This window comes from Cyrtonyx montezumae, unplaced genomic scaffold, assembly GCF_038088225.1.
Source record: "Cyrtonyx montezumae isolate F1298 unplaced genomic scaffold, pur_monq_1.0 scaffold_15, whole genome shotgun sequence".
Classification (NCBI taxonomy): Eukaryota; Metazoa; Chordata; class Aves; order Galliformes; family Odontophoridae; genus Cyrtonyx; species Cyrtonyx montezumae.
The window spans coordinates 8,981,573-9,001,374 of NW_027071881.1; the positions used below are offsets into that span (position 1 = coordinate 8,981,573).

General features: G+C 43.6%; 2 protein-coding genes across 5 annotated transcripts in view; both read right to left on the minus strand.

Annotated features, from left to right (window-relative positions):
- SYNRG (synergin gamma) overlaps positions 1-12,437 on the minus strand; it is a 30,090-nt gene extending 17,653 nt beyond the window's left edge. For 2 of the 3 annotated variants that reach the window (XM_065732071.1, XM_065732070.1), the window contains exons 1-11: positions 12,346-12,437; positions 9,415-9,455; positions 8,003-8,121; positions 6,527-6,657; positions 6,095-6,200; positions 5,718-5,829; positions 4,223-4,522; positions 3,278-3,502; positions 2,181-2,258; positions 1,302-1,498; positions 198-452 (exon numbers count right to left, since the gene is read on the minus strand). In XM_065732071.1, coding sequence (XP_065588143.1) covers positions 198-452; positions 1,302-1,498; positions 2,181-2,258; positions 3,278-3,502; positions 4,223-4,522; positions 5,718-5,829; positions 6,095-6,200; positions 6,527-6,657; positions 8,003-8,121; positions 9,415-9,455; positions 12,346-12,437 — 1,656 coding nt within the window. The remainder of the gene's footprint in view (positions 1-197; positions 453-1,301; positions 1,499-2,180; positions 2,259-3,277; positions 3,503-4,222; positions 4,523-5,717; positions 5,830-6,094; positions 6,201-6,526; positions 6,658-8,002; positions 8,122-9,414; positions 9,456-12,345) is intronic. The other variant, XM_065732072.1, reaches the window with a different exon arrangement.
- Positions 12,438-12,795: 358 nt separating this feature from the next.
- On the minus strand, positions 12,796-19,544 carry DDX52 (DExD-box helicase 52). Of its 2 annotated transcripts, XM_065732073.1 has the most exons (15): positions 19,458-19,544; positions 19,106-19,283; positions 18,675-18,808; positions 18,333-18,518; positions 17,932-18,075; positions 17,622-17,733; positions 17,044-17,116; positions 16,698-16,901; positions 16,438-16,528; positions 15,883-16,005; positions 15,524-15,674; positions 15,076-15,151; positions 14,546-14,617; positions 13,842-13,934; positions 12,796-13,217 (listed from the first exon to the last, which is right to left on the minus strand). In XM_065732073.1, the coding sequence occupies exons 1-15, from the start codon at positions 19,542-19,544 to the stop codon at positions 13,130-13,132; spliced, it is 1,812 nt and encodes a 603-aa protein (XP_065588145.1). In that variant the 3' UTR covers positions 12,796-13,129. The 2 variants fall into 2 exon arrangements, with proteins under 2 accessions (XP_065588145.1, XP_065588147.1); XM_065732075.1 differs by lacking the exon at positions 12,796-13,217 and having other exon boundaries at positions 13,838-13,934.
- Positions 19,545-19,802: the final 258 nt, after the last annotated feature.

Sequence of the window (19,802 nt, forward strand, 5' to 3'; positions counted from 1 at the left end):
CCAGTTCAGAGTAATGCGATCCACTTAAAAAATAACCTAAAATAAAAACCCTCAGTCCTGTAACATTAATGAGCAAACTCAGTATGGTTCGTGTGTCTCTGCTTCACCTGCACCTTGGGCTTTATTAAAGCCACTGTGCAGCCCTGAAACAGGCCTATTCTCCCTGCAGGCCCATATCTGCCAGGCAGAGCTCTCACCTGGCTGGGTGGGTAGGAGGGTGTGAAGGCTCCCACTGGTGGTGCTGCAGCTCCGCCCGCTGGCGCTGCTGCCGTGATGCCCATGCCCATCACGGGCGGCCCGATGCTCAGGGGCATGGAGACAGGAGGTCCCGTGGGCAGCAGGGGCTGCTGGCTCACTGTGGCAGACAGTGGCATTGGAAATCCAGATAAAGTAGGGACAGGGGCAGCTGGAAACTGGTTTAACATATCAGGACTCACTGCAGGTATTCCTCTCTGTAAAGGCAACCACAGGGGACATCAGCAAAAAGGCAACACGGACTCACTCCCATTTTGAGCTTGTATTACTGAAACTAAGAAGGAGAAAGGTTTCATTCCAGCTTCAATTAAATCTTCTAAAACAAATAAACAAAAAAAGGGAGATACTATCCTGTAAGAGTGAATCCTATCCAGCACTCTGGCTCTCGGGGTTATGCTGAGGGTAATGACAACCTCGTGGCTGAGCAGGGGCATTTGATAGCATTCTTGTTCAGTTTTCAGTAAATTAATCTAGTGTGTACTGGAAAGAAAAGCCATGCTGAAGCAGGTGGGTACTATACAGAGCAGTCCCATAAAATCAGCTTGGATCTTTATTGCTCAATATACTTAGATTTCATACAGAACTGGTATTTGGAAACAATCTGGTGAGAGATGATGCTGGGCTGACAAACAACAGAAGCCTAAAGTTCACGCTCCAGTGGTTCAGGAAAGAAGTAACAAGTTGACTTGATATCACACTTGTTATTCACAGACTGAAGGGATACAGAATCCACAGCTTGAGGAGATCAAATGTGTAACAAGAGAAGAAAAACATGCAGTGTTTTCCATCAGAAATAAGAACACACACTGCCGTTTGGTGGGAACCACATTCAACTGACATTTAAAGAAAGGATCAACTGGGATGTAAGTACATGGATGTAATTACAGTCCTCCTGAAGTTATGAGGGAAGTTTCTCCTCTGGATTTCAGCAAAGTAGTATTTTTATTACAGGTGTGGTATAGTACCCACCTGCAGTGATGTGCAATAATGGTGGATGAGCCAAGAGAACTATCTTTGCACGCTAATCCCCAAAGCCTTAGTCATACCTGAGTTACTGCTATCATTGCCAGGACAGTGTAGAGCTCTTCCTTCGTAAGTTTCCCAGGGGTGGTTCGGTTGGCTAGAGCCCATATTTGTCCAAGAGTCTCTCTGGGCAGTCCAGATGACATCAGTATGGGATACAGCTTAGCTGTATCTATTCCAGCAGGAGTCAAAGTCGTCTCTAAAATTTTCTTATACAATTCTGTTACAAAGGAGTCAGTATTAGTCAGGCAAACTGCTTTTTTCAGGCAAACTTAAGACTGCTTTTCTGTATCAAATTCTTAAATCAAATTAGTAACATGCAATAGTGTAAGGTAAGGCAACAGTGTTCAGGCACTGTACGCTATCATGTGTTTTCACCCAAAGATGGCAGTGGAAGCTCTTCTTGCACAAGTTTAAACAAACAAGAATAATATTTTATACAAAATACAGTTTGTGCTTTATTTCAAAAACATGTTTCTGTTATGAAATCGAGGGATAATCTACTTTGAAAGATAGTCCCTAACAGCCTCACGTATCTAAACCTCAATGTAATCAATACTGCATGTAGAATTGCATTATTTCCCATGTTATTTGCATGTAGAAGGTATATACCCTTAAGAGGTGAACCTGCTTAATTACAAGAGATGCCAAAAGCAGTCTACTTATGAAAGCAGTTTTACCAGCAATAGCAACCTCTATTAGCATGATCTGCTTTCGTAACAATTCTACATCAAGCATTTAATATGCTTGAAGAAAATCCTCAGATCAGAAATAGGTATCTCAATGAAAATACGGATTCATTTGATAAGTGAAGAAAAACTCTCCAACCAGCAAAGGCAAGGTGAGCACACATTCACACTGCACATCACCCACTCAGTTCAACACCCACTCCTTTTGTTTACCTGGGACCAAACTATCGTTGTAAATCCAAGGAGGCATCATTTGCTGAATTGGGTCCTGCGAGGGAAATACTCCGACTCCTAAATGTATTCCATTTAGTAAGAAAAAGAAAGATACAGTTGTATTAAGACATACAGATTCAGAGTATGTAAGTCTTTGAGACTAGATCTTAGCTTGTCAGCATCACTTAGCGTTCAGGCAAAGTTTTCAGAGGAAAAACAGCTACTGCATAATATATTCCAACATAATGGCTAGAATGATTTGGGGTAGCAGCAAGAATACTGTTACATACAAGAAGAAACAAGGAGCACTTGCCAAATCTCTAGTTGCACAAAAGCTCAAGTGTCACAGTACCTTACAATTGCATAACATCCGCAGTTCTGTGCCATGGAAGCTGAGCCTTCCACCACTATTAGGGCTACTGGTGGAAAAACAAGTTCACAGCTATCCAAAGGGAAGTGTAAGAAGCACTCACAACACTCCACCAGAAAATCCTTAGTGATAGCCCATCAAAAAGGATCTGAGCAAGTTAATTTCCCACTCTCACAAAAAGGCAGCCACTGCCTGTTCCTTCCTGCACTTCAGATCCAGAAGACACCGTATCTGTCTTCACAGACTTCCCTGTGATCTGCCACAACTTTGTCAACTGGTGACTTTCTCCTCCACTGCATTAACTCTCACTAACCCAGCACACATTAGTCAACATTAATAAAATCTGAACTGGAGCTAAAGCTTTAGAAATCATCCCTAAAATACAAATAATTTTAGACATAACACTATGAGTGGCAAGGGTCTGGGAAATAAATATAAAAACTTTAGAGAGCATATCTGTTTCTCCAAGAAAGAGGGCAGAATATTGCAAAACAGAAAACCTGATTAAACAAACATGTTAAATGTGATTACAGCAGTAAACTCACATGGGGAAAGTCCAGAGCAAAATCACAGTTGTTACTTCTAGCAAGGAGCAGGAGGCCCTGGTATATTATTCAAGCAGGCGTTCAGAGCAAAATTATGCAGAATTGGCCTTAGAATTAGTATATGGAGTGTTAGCATTCAAGCAGCATCTTATTAAATTCCGTCAAATGTTTCATTTGCTCACCACACTCTTCAACTGCTATGTTTTGTTCTGAAGCCTTGTGAACTTCTGCAGCAGTGGTAACACTTTCATGTCCACCTACAAAAGCCCAGTCATTGATGGCTAGACTGGCATGAGCTTGGCCTGCAGCCGAGGCTTTGTGCCCAACTTCGGATGTTCTAAGTTTGGTTTGCTCTCGTTCAGATTCATTTGAGCCATTATCTAAGGCTTTCTCCTCCAAGGAAGAGCCTGAATGAACAGCAGGAGGAAGTATGCATATTTCATTAACCATCTCAGATCTCAATTCCACATCTTTAAAGAAGTATTACTGGTACCACCGACAGATGATCAGGATGAGGACCTGTCCCATCTCAGAGCAGTAGCACCCCCCTGCTCAAACACCTTTACAGCCCGATTCTGCCTTTCACTTGCCACGTACACGCAACAAATTTGACGTATAGAAAGAAACAAATAGGGAATACATGAAAACATTTCCTGTATTAGGGATACTGCTGCATAATCACCTGGATCATGGAAAAGCATGACTTAAGGCTCAGGTGAAATATGTGCTTATATATGCTAAGTTCTTCATGTTAATCTTACCTACATCCGCATAGCCTCCAAGAGAGGAAGCACGCGACCACTCCACATCAGCACAATGATTATTTTATACCATCATTTCAACTATTCTACAACACAGGTTTCATACAATGCTAGCACACAACTCTTAAAACATTTGAGTTCAGCCAGATGCATATTTAACATCCTTAAATCCACAGGACTTGTTTTCACAGTGAAGTACTAAGGAAGGGGACATCTTTCCCCACGGATCAGCAGGCTTCTACTTCATTGCCTGTATCTTTCAGCCAGACTGAAAAAAAAAATCACCAACAAAATAGATAAAGACTCTTGTAGCTTTACAACAAAAAGTGGTATTATGAAGAATAAAATAAAAAACTTCAGAGTTACCTGTTTTATGGATATTGGGTGAAGATGCAGAGGTAGGAAAATAAGGAACCTGCCCAGCTGTACCATGCAGGATGGATAACACTGGAGTCTGGGCTGGAGGGAGAGGTTGGACCACAGCCTTTTCTGAAAGCAGTTGTCCAGCCTCAGCAGCAGAATGGAAAGGCTGAAAAGGCTGAGAGGTGGAATGAGGCACTGCTTTGGGGCTGTCAATAGGCCCTTGTATAAAGTCACTAAATTCTTCATCATCGAGAAAATCAGAGTGGGAAACAGACACAGCAGAATGGGATGATGTGGGATGATCTGTAAAATGGAATGAAGACAATGCAAAGTGATGAGGAAGAAAGTTTTTAGGTGGAAAAGTAGAGAAAATGGCAAACACTAGCTATAAATGGCAAATGAGTAAGGAGAAACAGCAGTGGATATGTTATTTGACAGAGATGAGAGCAGTGACTACTGTCAGCGTAGCAAACACACAGGGTAAAGCTGAGCAGACTCTTCCAACCATGCATCTTCTCTCCCAGATGTAAATACTTTGATTGACTCTGGATCCTTAAAGCCACCTATGGAAGTATTCTATTTGTTTCAAACAGGTTGGGTCAAAACGAATCAAGAGAAAATATTTCAAACTAGACATGTTGGGTGGGTAGCAAGGCAAGGGGAACGTTCCCCCTCAAAGAAGCGTTTTATCCTCTGAAACTCGATAATTAATCATGAAATGGAAAAGAGATGTAATATCCCTTCAGACAGTTTTCTGCTCGATGCCTTCCTTAGTTACTAACTGTAACAGAGCACGATGGGAAATTTAACAAACCTTGGGAGAATGTTAGAAAACCACTTGGAACTTCAAAATGATCAAAGAGCAAATTCACAGTAGAGATAAAGATTTTATATGTGAAAATCCTTGTCCAGATAAGCTTCATTTCAGGCTACACAGAGCACGCCATGTTTTAACCTATAATAATTGTTACTAACGTAGTAATTACTGAGAAGAGGGAATACCAAAGGCTTTGATTTGCCCATGCCCAGGCAATGGTAAAAAAAAAAAAAAAAAAAAAGTGAGCTATTACAGTACTCTCAAGTCTTTGCTCAAGGTTTTGATCATTCTTAACACTTATATAGCACTTCTCAGCTTCAAAAGCACTCTGCAAAACATTAATTAATGCTTTGACTAGAAAAGAACTCAATTATCAGAGTTAGAATGGAAGTATAAAGAAAGTTATTAACACTGGGCTTAACATCCATTATCAGTTCCCATGATATTTCACAGTAAGTGTTTCATATTACATTTCCTTTTAATGATTATCAAGTCTTCCAATGAAAACTGAAATCTAATGTTTCACCCCAAGTGAGTGAACAGTTGTTGGGATGGCACTCGAGTTTACAAAGCATTAACACATTCACTTGATATCATCAAATAAAAACGCAATTGGTTCCTTCTGCCAAGGATTTCAAACATTAGTTTTATTTTCAGTTGGAAGAGAGGAAAATGACAAACCTGGCTTTTTCGGATGCGACGCTGGTGTTGGATGCATTTTAGCATCTCTAGAAAAACCATCTAGGTTTCCTTTAATGGCTTCCAGTGCATCATCTCTGCTTTTTTCACCTGTCTAAAACATTTTGAAAAAAATCACAGTACAATTCAGTTTTCTTCCAATATCCACACTTGTTCAGTACAAGATTCAGCACTGCCTACCCTGAGATCAAACCTTTCCATCTCCAGCAACACCTGAAGCATATTAACAGTAACTCCTCTGTTTACAAAGCATGTATTCTGCAGGTACACAGTAACAGCACCTCTCAGTCCTCTGACAGATGCCTTATGCACTGAAACAACACATTATTTATAGTCTTACACCCCCGTTTTGGACCCACCTTAGGTTTCACACTGCTTAAGAGCCTCAGCTTTTGCTTCTGCTCTTCAAACTGGCGCCGCTTTCGTTCCTCTTCTAAGAACTTCTGCTGGTGCTCAAACCTCTTTCTGAAGCAAATGATTAGAAATAAAAGAATAAATAAAACCAAGTTTTCATTACAATTTCCACGTCCAACTTCTGCTTGACTTTTTCCTGTTTCTTTTGACTCAAATTCAGGTGGCTCAGTGCACACATCTACTTTTCCTCAGAACTGTTTAACAGACACTGTTAATCTTACAGACTGCCCTCAAGTGCAATGGAATTATCTCAAAACTACTGCACAATACTAAATGAAATACTTTCCTAGATAAACTATCGTTAGTATGGTTGCTATGTGGACTACACTTCCAGACCACATTTCCCCCTTACAAAATATAAATAAAGCATCACTTACTGTTGTTCCTCTGCAAACTGCTTCTGCATGTCAGGGGTGTACTGTGGGGCCGCCGGGCGCATTCCTAAGAAAGAAGCCTGTCCCATGTAAGGCATTCCAGTTGCTGGCATCGGCCCTAAGGGCATGCCACCCTAGAACAGAGTTAACCATACAGCTTCAAGATATGTCTTTCCTCCACAAAGCCCAACCACTGACAATTACATCCTGCTCAATGACGAACTAGGGAGATGTCAAAATTCAGAGCATTTGAATACTAGGTGAGCAATCTGCACTAGCTGCTACAGAACAAGGCTGCACTCACTCAGTAGGTGGCACTCTTCCCTCTCAGTAACGAGCTATAATTCTTGAAGGATTTCACACAGCACAATGGTTTTCTGGGCAAGTCCAAAACTGAAGACAAAAGCAACACCATCTAAGTGAAAACATTACAGGCATCCTAACCTACATCACTAATGTGGTCTGGGACCTTGCTCTTGGGTTTCCTTGTTTGTTTGTTTGTTTAAATGTTGTTTCCTACTCTAAGTGATTGCATAACATTTCTGAATTCCACGCTGGGGGTGCATGCTCCTGACCAACAGTGGGTGCTGACAAGATTGGGTCTGATCACTGCGCAGAAAAAGCTTATCCAGGCATCCAAGGGGGCAGAAAATATACAGCAAGAGTCACTAGGAGACTTAGCCAAATATTTGATGATAAACATATTCTGGTATAGTGGCAGTAACAAAGCTTGCTTAATATAGAAGGAGACAGAAATTAAATTATTTCTATTATCATTCACTTTGTTTTTGCTATCGGAATACATAGGAAGAGAACAAATGCTATTATTTTTAGACTAGCTCTCATAAAACCATCTTCCTGCTGTAAATTTTAGGAAATTAATTTAATAATGTCCAGGTGGGGGTGGGAAGTGAGAGGAGAACATAAGGAGATGGCAAGATATAACAAATTCAATTTGAGACAGCAATTTGGTTACAAAGCTTTGGCAGTATAGAAAATTTCAGCAAAATGCAAATCTGTACATAAGCACAGATGGTACTAAACAAAACAAATGATTAAAAACAGAGAAAATATAGTACTGGCTACTCATACTTTATTCTTATTCTTCAATTAGGAACAGTACAGTTAAAGACAAAGTTGCTTTAAGCAAGGAAAAAACAACAGTGTTAGAGGAAGTAGGACAAATGGGAAAACTGCTCATGTGAGACAATGCAGCACATTTCTCTTCAATTGCTTGCTTCCTGCAACAAAGGTTTTTAAAAACTAAGTGTATGAATTGTCGCTTGCACTTAAATCCAGTTCTTCTAACTTTAGCATGTGAGTTACAAAGCAATATTCAGTGAATTGGTCACCACCACAGCATGCATCAGCTTACGAGGGGCTCACGAAACACTACACAACGTGCCACCTTGGCAGCAAGGAGGGAGAACCAAAGCAAAAGGAGTGTCTCACTTCAACACACATCTCACTAGCACACACCTGCATGGCCATGGGCCCAGGAGGCATCTGGGAGCCATAATTCATTCCCATCATGCCTGGCATGTTGGACTGCATGACAGGAACCATTGGAAATCCTTGCTGTTGCATAGGAATCATCCCTGTAATGAAATGTTAAACAAGGTGAGCACTTTGTATTCAGGCTTTAATATTTGAACTAAACCACCACAGCAAAGTAAAGGAAGAACAAAGAAATCAGTCCTGCTGAACTGTTTCAGAAGTAAAAACCAGCTGCAGCATTTCCTGAAGTGAGCCCCTGGTCAGGCTGAGGGAAGAGATGTTATGGGCTGTCCCATAACCAAGCAAGTGAACCCTCCCCACCAACTGAAGGATTCTCTGTGGGTTTCTTCCCATCAGTCTTCACAGGGTCAGTTCCAACTAATGAGATTTAATTAACCAGGTTGACTGCTGCAGATAAATAACTGTCCATTACTCTTGAAAGGGGAAACTTTAAAACTGGGAGCCTTTCAAGCTCAGCCTCAGGATAAATAAATAAATAAATAAACCAACCATGCACCATTTTCACAACACAACTTCTCGATCTGAGCTGGCTGGATAACTCATGACCACCACATAGATTAGAATGGTTAAAACATTTGCCACTTAAAAAGCTAAATTGGAATAAGATCTGGCAAATCAAACTGAAATACAATCATTCACAGAATGAAGTCAAATCAATTACGTTTTGGGATCTTTGTATGTTTTGCTATCCTGGGACTCAGACACTGAGAAGAAACTCACACATGCTACCAGCACACCAAGAGAGAATTCTAACTGCCTGCAGCTGAACATCACATGCAAAGGCACTCCAGGAAGGATGCAACAAGCTCAGAAATAAGCCATAAATCAGCTCTCAGCACGTTTTATAAGGAGACTGTCACTTCTTCAAGTTCTTTCTGTATTTTCCATTAATTAAACAAACTGCTCAAATGGTAATGACAACAAAGGCAGCGTAAGGCTGGGGCTCTATTATATGAGTACTTTCACACAGGTTATGACTGCTGCCCTGAGGTCATGCAGAGCTTTGTAAATATTGACCAGGTGCTGCAGCACCCACACAATGCAGGTATGCACAGCTGGCAGAAGGAGCACAAAGAGGTTAAATACCACACTCAAAATAATATAAAAATCTTAAAGGCAAATTCAGGGTCAAAGAAACCAGAAGGATCATTTCCCTGAGTCTTTAACGTAGCACTCTGCTTCATCAGCATTGTACAGAGAGCTTTAGAAAGAGCTGTGAGACTCAGCTAAGCAGCACTGAACTGAAGGGGGCAGCCAGCTCAGGAGTTCACTTAATCACACTGAGCAGCAGCACTGAACGGAGATTACTTCACGTTGGTTAACATCTCTAAAGGTAACGAACTTAGCACTCACAGCATTATGTCTGTACATACCTTGAGGGGGGCCCAAAGCACCTGCCACTGGAAACATGAAGCTAGAGGAGGAGGGAGAAAAGGGAACACGAACATCAATGGATGAAAGCAGTCTCTGCTGCACACCAGCCCCACCAGCCACAGCCCTCCCACCACAGTCAGCACCTCCACCTGCTGCTGGGCATTTCAGGAGACATCGGTGACATTACACACAGCTCAAACCTTCACAGCTCACACCGCAGAGCTATGAAGGAGCAAGACCTCAGCCTCCAGAACAGCACGAAAATAGCTTTGACTCATCCACATCACCCACAGGAAAGCTTCCAGCACCTGCAGGTTGGTAACAGGTCAGTCTGCGAGCTTGGGCTGGGCCCCTGAGCACTGCAGAATGAATAAGCATCTCCTGCTGGAAGCATCTGATTCAGCAAGACCACGAAACACACCAGGAAACAGTCCTCAGCTGCTTAGTAACTATTTTGTGCATGGAGTAAACCACCCATGAGACCCCACTGCCTTCCTCTCTCCCCCCATAAATGGTATGCATCACAAAATAATGCAATGGCTGTTTTCTCAGTTACATTTAAGTACAAGAACACTAGTTTGCAAAAAAAAAAACCGATCCATCCAAGTATTAAGAACCAGGTACAGCTGGGGGAGGAACTGTTGGAAAATTAACCAAAATTACAATGGAAAATGCTAGGTCTTGCTTCCAAATGGGAGCACATGCTGTGCTGCCAAACAGGAAAAAGGCCCTCATTGGGAAACCTCACTTGCAAGAAATGTACACGAGCAGTTAGTCACAAAATAAGAACCTCAGGTGGTGTCCGTGCCAGCTGTTACCTCAAACTGCCACACAAATGCACTCACAAGACTTCAGCACTTCAAACCGCCTACAAGCGAAGGAGACACAGAAACTGACTGCTGGCAGCCCTGCACACCTTGCAAGAAATCAGAAGGCCAACCTCACCTATACTTAAACTGCTGAGCAAAATGAATCCTAAGACAAACTAAGGAATTTGGTTTGTGGATGAACGCAGAATTTAATTGTGGCTAGTTGTTGTACAGACAGCGGGTGACATGGTCACCAGGACAACCTCCTGGTGATTACTCCTCAATTCAGTCTCTAACGTGGAACCTTCTCAATGCTTCAGCTCTCCATTTTCACCTGCAGAAACCACTGTTTTGTCTCGAGGCTGTCAGCACAGAGTGCCACCTCGGCCACAGACCCACTGAAGCCGCATGTAATTTCAGCTCCTGCATGCAAAGCAGTTCCATGCATCTTAACAAATACACCATTCATTGTTTCTTCTGAATTGTAAAATATTCAAAGTTCATTTTGAAAAGCTCACAGGTATCACAAAGCGTTCAGAGCTTTACGTCGCGCTTTCATGTCAGGGAAGCTGCTCTAAAAGTGCTCTTCCAAATTAGCAAACGTAACCTGAACAAGCATAGCAAGGTACCACTGCCTGTTGGAAGCAAATAAAGGACAGGCTATGAAATATTTATCGCTTTCTACTGAGCTCCTGATTTATTTATAGGTCTCAGGGAAAGATAAATAAATAAACAAACCCTCGAACTAATGAGAGGGCACTGGAAGAGGGAGGTACACCAAAGCAGTGAAGCAAACTCATAGCACAGCTGTCCCTGTGCAGCTGGGGGTCACCCCACACCTCAACCCCACAGTTGCGCTGCCACCAGCACACATGCAATCCTCATCACGTTTCTAAAGGCAAAAACCTGGAGCTGTACTTCCATGCTGCTTTTCAGGGACACAGAAGAAAGCGTACAGCCACATCCAGGTAAAGCAGCTGATTGGCATTGCTGACATCAAGCTCTCAGCCACTGCTGAAGGCAGGACAGAAAACCACAGGACTTGACCATGCTGATAGGAGCAACATGAGAAGCAGTTTTATTAAGAAAAAAAAAAAAAGAAAGGCATTTTAATTTCAGGTACCTCAAAATAATAGCACTGACAATACCAATAAGAAGGCAGCAATAGGACTGCCTTTAAATAAAATAAAATAAAATGGGAACAATAAAGAACATCTGTAAGGACCCATACTCCTCTTGAAGGCTAGAAGAGCATTTATTACAGCTAGATGGTGGCAAACTCCAAAATTCCCAAACACACCTTCCAGGCAACAGAGCCCCTCAGTCTGGGCCATTCAGAACAGCTGACGACCATTAAGTGTGCTATTCCAGCGGGGTTTCTTAATCCTTATTATTTTCACGAGGGCTTTAAAAGCAACTGCAGAGATTTCTGTAGTTGTTGGCATCCGATGCCCCCCACCAGCAGGGCTGATGCAACTAAATGTAATGCTCAGTAACACAGAAAGAAAAGATTACACGACACAGAGTCCGTAAGCACAGGGAAAGCGAAGCAGTTACCCTATATCACAGATGCTGACAGAGCTCAATTAATCCGTACGTTGTTACTGGGTAAGTACCTCAAACAGCAAGCGCCAGAAACTAAAGCCAGCCTCGATGAGAACGCAGGAGCAACTCCATCGCTGTGCGTGCTCCTTCAAAAGCCCCAGCCTGCACCTAACGCTTTCCCAGCCACAAGCTGCCTCTGAACCCCGCTCAAGCAAAGCCTCAGTCCACCAACGCGACAGGATCCGCTGCAGTATGTCAACCCAGAAATCCACACAAACGAACCCCCCCAGCGCACAACGCGAACCTTCGCCCTCAGAGAAACCAAACCACCGCCGGGAAACAAAGGCTCCGCAACGAGCGCGCCTCTGAAGCCCGCAGCTCGCTGCTCCGAGCCCCTCAGCGCGGGCTACACGCGGGGTCGCGCTGCAGCGGAGCCGGCCCTCAGACCGCACAAAGGAAGAGACGCGCGGCGGGCAGGCGGCACGCACCGGCCCCGACCCCTCCGCCTCAGCCCGGCGGCCTCCGCCCCTCGCTCAGGGCCCCCGCGGCCCTCCACTCCCGCCCCGCCGCACCGACCTGGCTGCCCCCGCTCCTCCCGCCGCTCCGGTCCCGCCGCCTCCCGCCGCTCCTCCGCCGCCCGCCGCGCCGGGCCCGGCCCGCAGCGCCATCTTCCCGCCCCGGCCCGGCTGTCAGCTGAGCCGCCGCGCTTCCGGGGCCGGGCCCGGCTGCGGCCCGCCCCGCCCGGCGGGAAGGGGAGGGGAGGAGGAGCCGCTCCTGCCACAGCCGGCTGCGCGCCATGAGGAGCCGTGCTCCCACACTGCTCCATCGGGGCTGGAGGAACGGACGCAGCTTTGTGACCTTATTTATTCTGCTGTGAAGAGCTCACACACGTACAGGCACATAGAAAATCCACTATTTCAAACGCAGAAGGTTTCACTTCCCCTGCACGTGTTGTGCTATTGGCGTGTCCAGGGAAGCATCCAACAGCGGCAGCTCCCAGGCCCTTCCCCTACCTCCACCCCCCCCATATTTTCTGAGTCTGACACATCTTGTAGGGATCAGCATTACTGACAGTAGTTCCAATCAGTAAAATAAATCTGTGACAGTAACACAGATGCCACTTTTGAACAATTGTTCAGTAACATGAGGTATTCAACACAAGAGCACGTTCTGCAGCTTCTATAAGGCGCATTCAGGTGTCCTCTATTCGTATTTTGGTTTCTCATATGTAAGCATCCCACCTCATGCAGAAGGAAAGAAGAAATACTCTTCTCCCCTTCCCTTCACCCTTATCTTCATTCTTCCATTCTTCAGTATGGAGAAGGGCATCAGTCCCAGCTCAAGAGCCACGTGCTGCTGTTCAGCTTTTTGAAGCAGTCTTCAACTTACTGGCATCTTGAATACCCTTAACCTTCTTTTTTTCTTGAGTATTTTCCTTAGCAGATCTCCTATAAAATAAGAAAGTATAGACCAAGGCAGCTGAGCACTGAATATCAATATATATATATATATACACACTGAAACACAACAGACAGCAGTCATTTTGCACTGCAGCAGTGCAACTCAACATAAATCCTTCAGCAGAAGATATAACGAGCACCTACCATACGAAACTGCTACACACCAGGCAGTCCTGTTTCGTGAGCTCTAGCCATTGCAATTTGACATCTATTTCTGGTGCTAACACCTGGCTACCCTGCCTGGGGCAGGGAGGTTGAATCCTTGAGGTCCCTTCCAGCCCAAGCCATTCTATGATTCATATGATAAAAACAAAGCAAGCTCTTTACCAGAAGAGCAGCAGGTTCTGGCATTCTGCTAGGAGTGCTGGTCTGAAGTTGAGCTTTACAGCGTGTTACAGGCAGCTGCCTGTAACACTGTCATCTCACACACAGCCACACAGGGTGAACCAATGGCATTAATCCAAATTCCAGTAGCAGGTACTGACACTAAAACTTCACTGTCACTACAATACAAGCGTTACAACTTGCCACGTCCAAACAAGAGATTGGTTATAGTGGAGGAAACAAAAGAAGAACAAAAAAACCCCACAAACCCTACATACACACACTTACTTTTTTCGTCTGCCTTTTTTTAGGAAGCACTGAGGAGTGGTACAAATTGCTTCTCTCGTTAGTGGTTTCTTAATGAATTTCTTCTTCTGTTTGCTGAGAATGACATTTAGTCATTTAGGATTAAGTGACTTTAAATGACATCAAATAAATAAAACAGACAATGAACACCTTTATAAGTTGTAAGGTAATTATGGGTCCGGATGTATTTTCAGCATTTATTCCAGGGTCAGTTCAGCTCCGTTATCTCCATGCCACTCAAACAAACTTCATTTTAATACACATGGTTAATATACATATACACACATAAAATGTTAAATTAATTTTGAAATCTATGAAAAATTATCGGTCAAAATAAAGCATTAAGAAATACTCTTTACAATCTATCAATACGCATACAGCCACACACCACTTTAAGGTAACTTTCTCATGTATTTGAAGTCTGATTCATGAGTGTGGGCCTGGGAAGCCTAGGGCACATCTCAGGGAACTCCCTGCTCCCCAGGAATTAACTACTACTCTGTATTAGAGATTTCTTTCTGTTCCCACTTTTTGTCTGGGTGGAAAAACACACCATTACCACTCTGTCAAAGATTCCTTTTGCAGCTGAACTGCAACAATAACTTCTGCAACCCTCACGCCCCAAGCAGCCCTCATGCAGGATTTAAAATGGAAGACAAAATGGTGACCTATTCAAACAAACATACCTTTGAAGTTTGGGAAAATGCTTTATGTAGTCTGGCACAGGACAGCCAGCCCGCTGAATAACATTGGCTATACTGAAAGGCAGAGGAGGGAAGAGATTAACATTGGCAGTAACTGCAGGAAACAAAGCAGAGCAAAGCCAGCTGAACAGTCTTGAATCTTCCCCCTCAGAAGGGTTCAAATCAGAATACCAAGTTTCACTTAAAAATGCTATGAAGTATGCCTTCACACTGCCATTACTTACAGTGTAACTGGATGCAGTGAAAGAGTGCTAGTATCTCTCTTGCTGCACTAGCAAAGAGCTTCAAAATGAAACCTTAAAACTGAAATGTTTTTGGGCTTTTCCATACTGTTAACACCTTATAGCTTCAACGTACAAATTCTGAGCTCTTGAAGAGCATTTTATACCAGGGTGGTTTCCAAAGCTCAGCAGCACTGCGCTCACAAGGTGTGAGGCACCACACAGAACCATAGGGCTCAGCAGGACACTATACAGAGGATAAGGCATATTTCTGATATGTTTTAAATGTACCTTCGTAACAAAGGTTTGTCATCTTCTGTAAAGAAAGTGACTGCTTTCCCTGTGTGTCCTGCTCTTCCAGTACGACCTGTCAAACACAAATTGAACAGAGCAAAGGGTTTTCTTCAAATATCTTTACTCGACTCCTCTTCATAGCCCCAGTCTCTCAATTTACATTAACATACTAAGCACACTACCACACAGCTTATCCCCAAAGATCATTTCTACAGCATGAAAACAACGGGTATGTCTGAAAGCTCTAAGTGTTCAAGGTCTGTAGAAGCCTGACAAAAAGCAACCTTGTTTTACTGAAAGTTGAGACAAGGAATAAACTGACTCAAATGAGTCAGTGCTATAGCAACAGAGGAGTCTTGGTCTCATGATTTTCACATATGCATAAGAGCTTCTCCATTAAAGATATACAAACTATGGGAAAGGACATACTTTGCAAATAACTCACCTATCCTGTGGATGTATTCCACTGCACTCGTTGGCAAATCATAATTAATGACCATATTTACTCCTTTGAAGTCAATCCCTCGAGCTAGTAAAGCTGTGCAAATGAGCACCCAGATCTTCCCAGCTCTGAAACTGTGAACTACATTATCTCTCTAGAAAAGAAAAGAAAGGCACTTGGGGAACAGTCTGACTAGCAGTCTGAGGTAAACTGGTTTCCTGACAGTTGTTGTGTTAACAAAAACTAAGTCCCTAAACCAAAACATGCAGTAAATTACTGCCAAACTTACCGGAAGTAACATTTTCAAAAGGAAATGCCAAGTATCATAAAGCATTTCTGAGAAAGAAGCTATAACTTCCTACCTGTTGCTGAGTTTTGTCTGCATGGATGACATCTACGTTGATGCCTTCATAAATAAGTTCATGGAAAAGCTCTTTAGCCCTCTCAATAGACTGTACAAAAACAAGGACCGGGGGAGCAAATCCCTGCAAAACAAAAAGCTTGTTAAAGGATCAAGTTCTTTTCCTACTGTTGCTGGCTGCAGACTGTGCTGCTAACAGCTTAAGTGAACCCAGTATTTATATCTTAGAAGATATCTTTTTTCAACTAGCAAAAAATCTTTGGCATGTAAGCAAGCTCAGCTCCACAGCCTTTACATTCTTCACTTAATCATCAGGCTGTATTTTAATCCATAGAAACTAACTTCATTTTTCCCCCACTCAATATGAACAACCTAATTCACGCTGTCAACTGAAATTAAATGCACTATTAACACAGAACACTCCCAAGCAAGACTTGAATACATAACTAACAATGGGGGATCTCCTAAAATTTCACAGGAGAGTAATATTCCTCTTGTAGAGATTTGGACAATGTCTCAGATCAGAAGCAGTATGTACTCAATCACTCCAAAATACCTTTTTAACAAGCTCTCTCATTGCTGTTAGTTTTCCAGTCTCAGATCCAACAAACAGCAGCTCTTGTTCCACTGTCTCTGCTGCAGAGTTTCTGAAACCAGAAATCAATAAATATATACATATAAATATTACCTAGTGGGTGAGAAACACTGCATGCAAGACAAACTTCCATCAGTACATGTTCCAAAGCTTAACGCTCATTTGACAATAAAGTAACAGGCAAGGGAAAAAAAGAGAATCAGAGCACACTGCACACCTACCTTGCACCAACAGACACCAGAACAATACTGTCAAGGTTGAGTTTACACCACTCCTCCACATCACGTGCAAAGGTTGCGCTGAAAAAGGCTCTTCTCACCACATGGGATGTGCATGCCAGGAAGATGGAGGCCAACTGGTCTCGGAACCCTGACTTTCCATCTTCAAACAGTTTGTCTGACTCATCCACCACCAGCCACTCCACACTAGGAACAAAGAGATTTTCTACTCAGTAAGAGTCATTTCCAGAGAAGGAAAAAGTTCTAAGGAACCTTAGAGACACAAGGACCATGCACACATACACTTCCAGCAGTAGAGCTAACAGCAAAGCCACATTTGATGACATACCTGGTCAAGTCTATTGCTGGAGGATCTTGTTTCAACAAATAAATGAGTCTGTTTGGAGTAGTAACTAGTATATCTATTAAAAAACAAAACAAAACAAAGTTAGAAGAGACAAAACAAACTTTAACAGAGCACTGAGAATCGTGATCCTACCTAAACTGACAGAAGTTTGTTGGTTTGGGGTTAGTACAAGGCACTTCATCGTTGCAATTCACTTAGGGTAACATTTAAGCAGCAGAAGACATTGCAAAAAGGCTGTGAATTTATTTTATCACCACGGGATTTTAAAGGTGTGACTGTTAAAATTCAGTAGAAATAGCTCAAGTACTAAAATCAATTCCACTCTGCTCTTGTTTGGAGCCCTATCTACTGTAACATTCATCTTATATTAAGCCCACAATTTAGAAAGGTTTGCTGACCCACTCCCTATTTCTTCCACACAAGCTACTTTTCAGTGTTGAGCAATAGACTGTATAACTTGAGTGGTACTGACAGTCTCCTCAAAACCACACAAGCCAGAAGAGCGAAGTCAATGTCATTTTTGAAGTTTTCAAGAGCACTTCAGTAATGAAAACAGTTACCAAACTTCTTAGATGACTTGGGCCCAAACTTTTTTGCTGCTTCAGCAGCCTTCTGGATCATATGAATTCTGAAGCCCGTCCCCTCAGCCAACTTCACCAACTCCCGATGCGTCTGAAAAGACAGCAACACTGATGAAATTCTGAAACCAAGCTGATTAGCTTTTGCAATCAGAAAAACTGCAGACATCCCTCCAGAGAATCTCAAACACCGTTCAGATTTCAGGACTAGAGAAAAACATCTATTTTACTGAGCATAACAACAGGAATTATCTTCAAATGTATGTACTTGCACTTTCTCCACAACACACACCTGGCTAGCAAGTTCTCGGGTAGGTGATATGATCAGAGCTCTGAATCCTTTGTTCATAGGTTGTTTCAGGTGCATTAAGAGAGGAATACAAAATGCCAGTGTTTTTCCAGACCCAGTAGGAGCAGAAGCTAGAAGTTCTCGACCCTGGCAGAAAACCAAGAAGAGGCATTTTATTCTACTCAAAGAAGAATAAAGAAAAAAAAATCACATTCATGGAAACATTAATATTACAAACTACTCCCAAGTATGTCAGTAAAAGCACAGATCAAAAATCTTTAATAGCTGCATTCTGAAATGTAATGTCTTTGATACACACTGTACAACCAACTGCTGACAGGACTCTAAAAAGAGAGAACTCCCTCCAAATTTTGCCACACACCCTGTAATTCTAGAAGACTTACATGAAGCATGACAGGGATGGCCTGCATCTGGATCGGCGTTGGAACCTGGAAGCCAGCAGCTTGAATATTCTCAATGACTTTGGGGTGGACTTTGTATTCCTTCTGAAGCTGTTCAAATGTGGCAATTGGGTCAGGAAGATCTGTTCCTTGAACATTAATCTTGTGTTGATTTCTGAAACGGTTTATCTAAAAGACAAGATACACACTCTTCCTTTAGTTTGTCTCTTAACTCTGACATAAAACTAAATGCATATGAATTCAACTTCTGGTTTTTTTCCCCATCCTCAGTCACCCTACTCAGCATTCACAGACAACAAGGAATTGTTTGAATTGTAGTCCTACCTTTTCCCTTCTCAAACGTTCAAGCTTTTCTGCAGTAGGTTGTTTGTTGTCTTTTGTATCTTTGACTTTTGCTTCCACAGACGACATCCACATTATCCCATTGCTTTCTGACAGCTCTGACATTGCCACTGTTTCTGGAAGTTTCAAAAAACAAAGCTTCCATTGGTAAAACTCAGTCAAAAAGGGCATCTCAAGACCTTTTTTGACTCATTCTCACTGAATGGAACAAAGATATCGATTACATCCCAACGCCTCAATATTGAACAATGCACAGCTGTTCTATCAGCTCTAACACTGCACAGCCAAAGAGGACAAAGACTCCTTTTTTTTCCCAGACAAGTATTCCACAATATCTGCACATTTAACACAAACTGAAACAGAAGAATGAACTTTGTCAGGGCACTGTATCAGGTACACACATACATAAATACCTTGCATCTTTTTTCTTTTCCTTTTACCACCTTCTGCCGACCTCTCTCTCTTCCCCGCCACCTCCACGTCCCTTCTCTCTGCTCCATCTTCCTGCTTCCCCGAGGACCCCGGAGGGGCTCCCTCCTTGCGCCCGAAGAAGTCGAGGCTCTCGGGTGGGCCGCCACTTCCCCGGATCACCTGGGGGAGGGAGCGAGGAACACGGTGACACACCCGCAGACTCCCAGTGAAAATCCCGAGCGCCGCCACAAGGCCGCGAGCACGCGTGGGGCTCTAGCGAGCTGACGGGAAGCGGCCTGGAGCCCCGCTGAGCCGCCTCGGGCCCCGCCCAGCCCTCCCCTCGTAGCTCCGCACCCCGAACCGCCGCGCGTCCCGTCCGAAGCGCTGAACATCGAAACGGGCCCCGGCGCCCAAGCGGCGGAACAGCTCCTGCACCTCCATGCTGCCGCCGCCTCCCGACCGCCCCTGCGGCGTGCCGGAAGCAGGGCGCCGGAAGTAGAACGCACTTCCGGGATCGCGGAAGCGGGGCCAACGCGGTACCCCGCTGTCGTCATGGCAACCGCGCGGCGGAGCGCCGTGGGGTGGTGGGGGTCCGACGGGGACGCGCCGCCCTCTGTCGGCGCAGCGCTTCTCGGGGCCGGGGCCGCCTGTATGGCTTTGCCCGGCTCGGTCTGAGCCCTTGCAGGGCCTGAATGGTGC

What these genes read in the sequence shown, in the direction of transcription:
- DDX52 (XM_065732073.1), bottom strand. Translation starts at nt 19,544, where the DNA reads ATGGAGGTGCAGGAGCTGTTCCGCCGCTTGGGCGCCGGGGCCCGTTTC. An exon ending in GGGACGCGCGGCGGTTCGGG is followed by an intron (nt 19,284 to 19,457) that starts GTGCGGAGCTAC and finishes TCCCTCCCCCAG; the next exon opens with GTGATCCGGGGAAGTGGCGG. An exon ending in GAAAAGAAAAAAGATGCAAG is followed by an intron (nt 18,809 to 19,105) that starts GTATTTATGTAT and finishes TGAAACTTCCAG; the next exon opens with AAACAGTGGCAATGTCAGAG.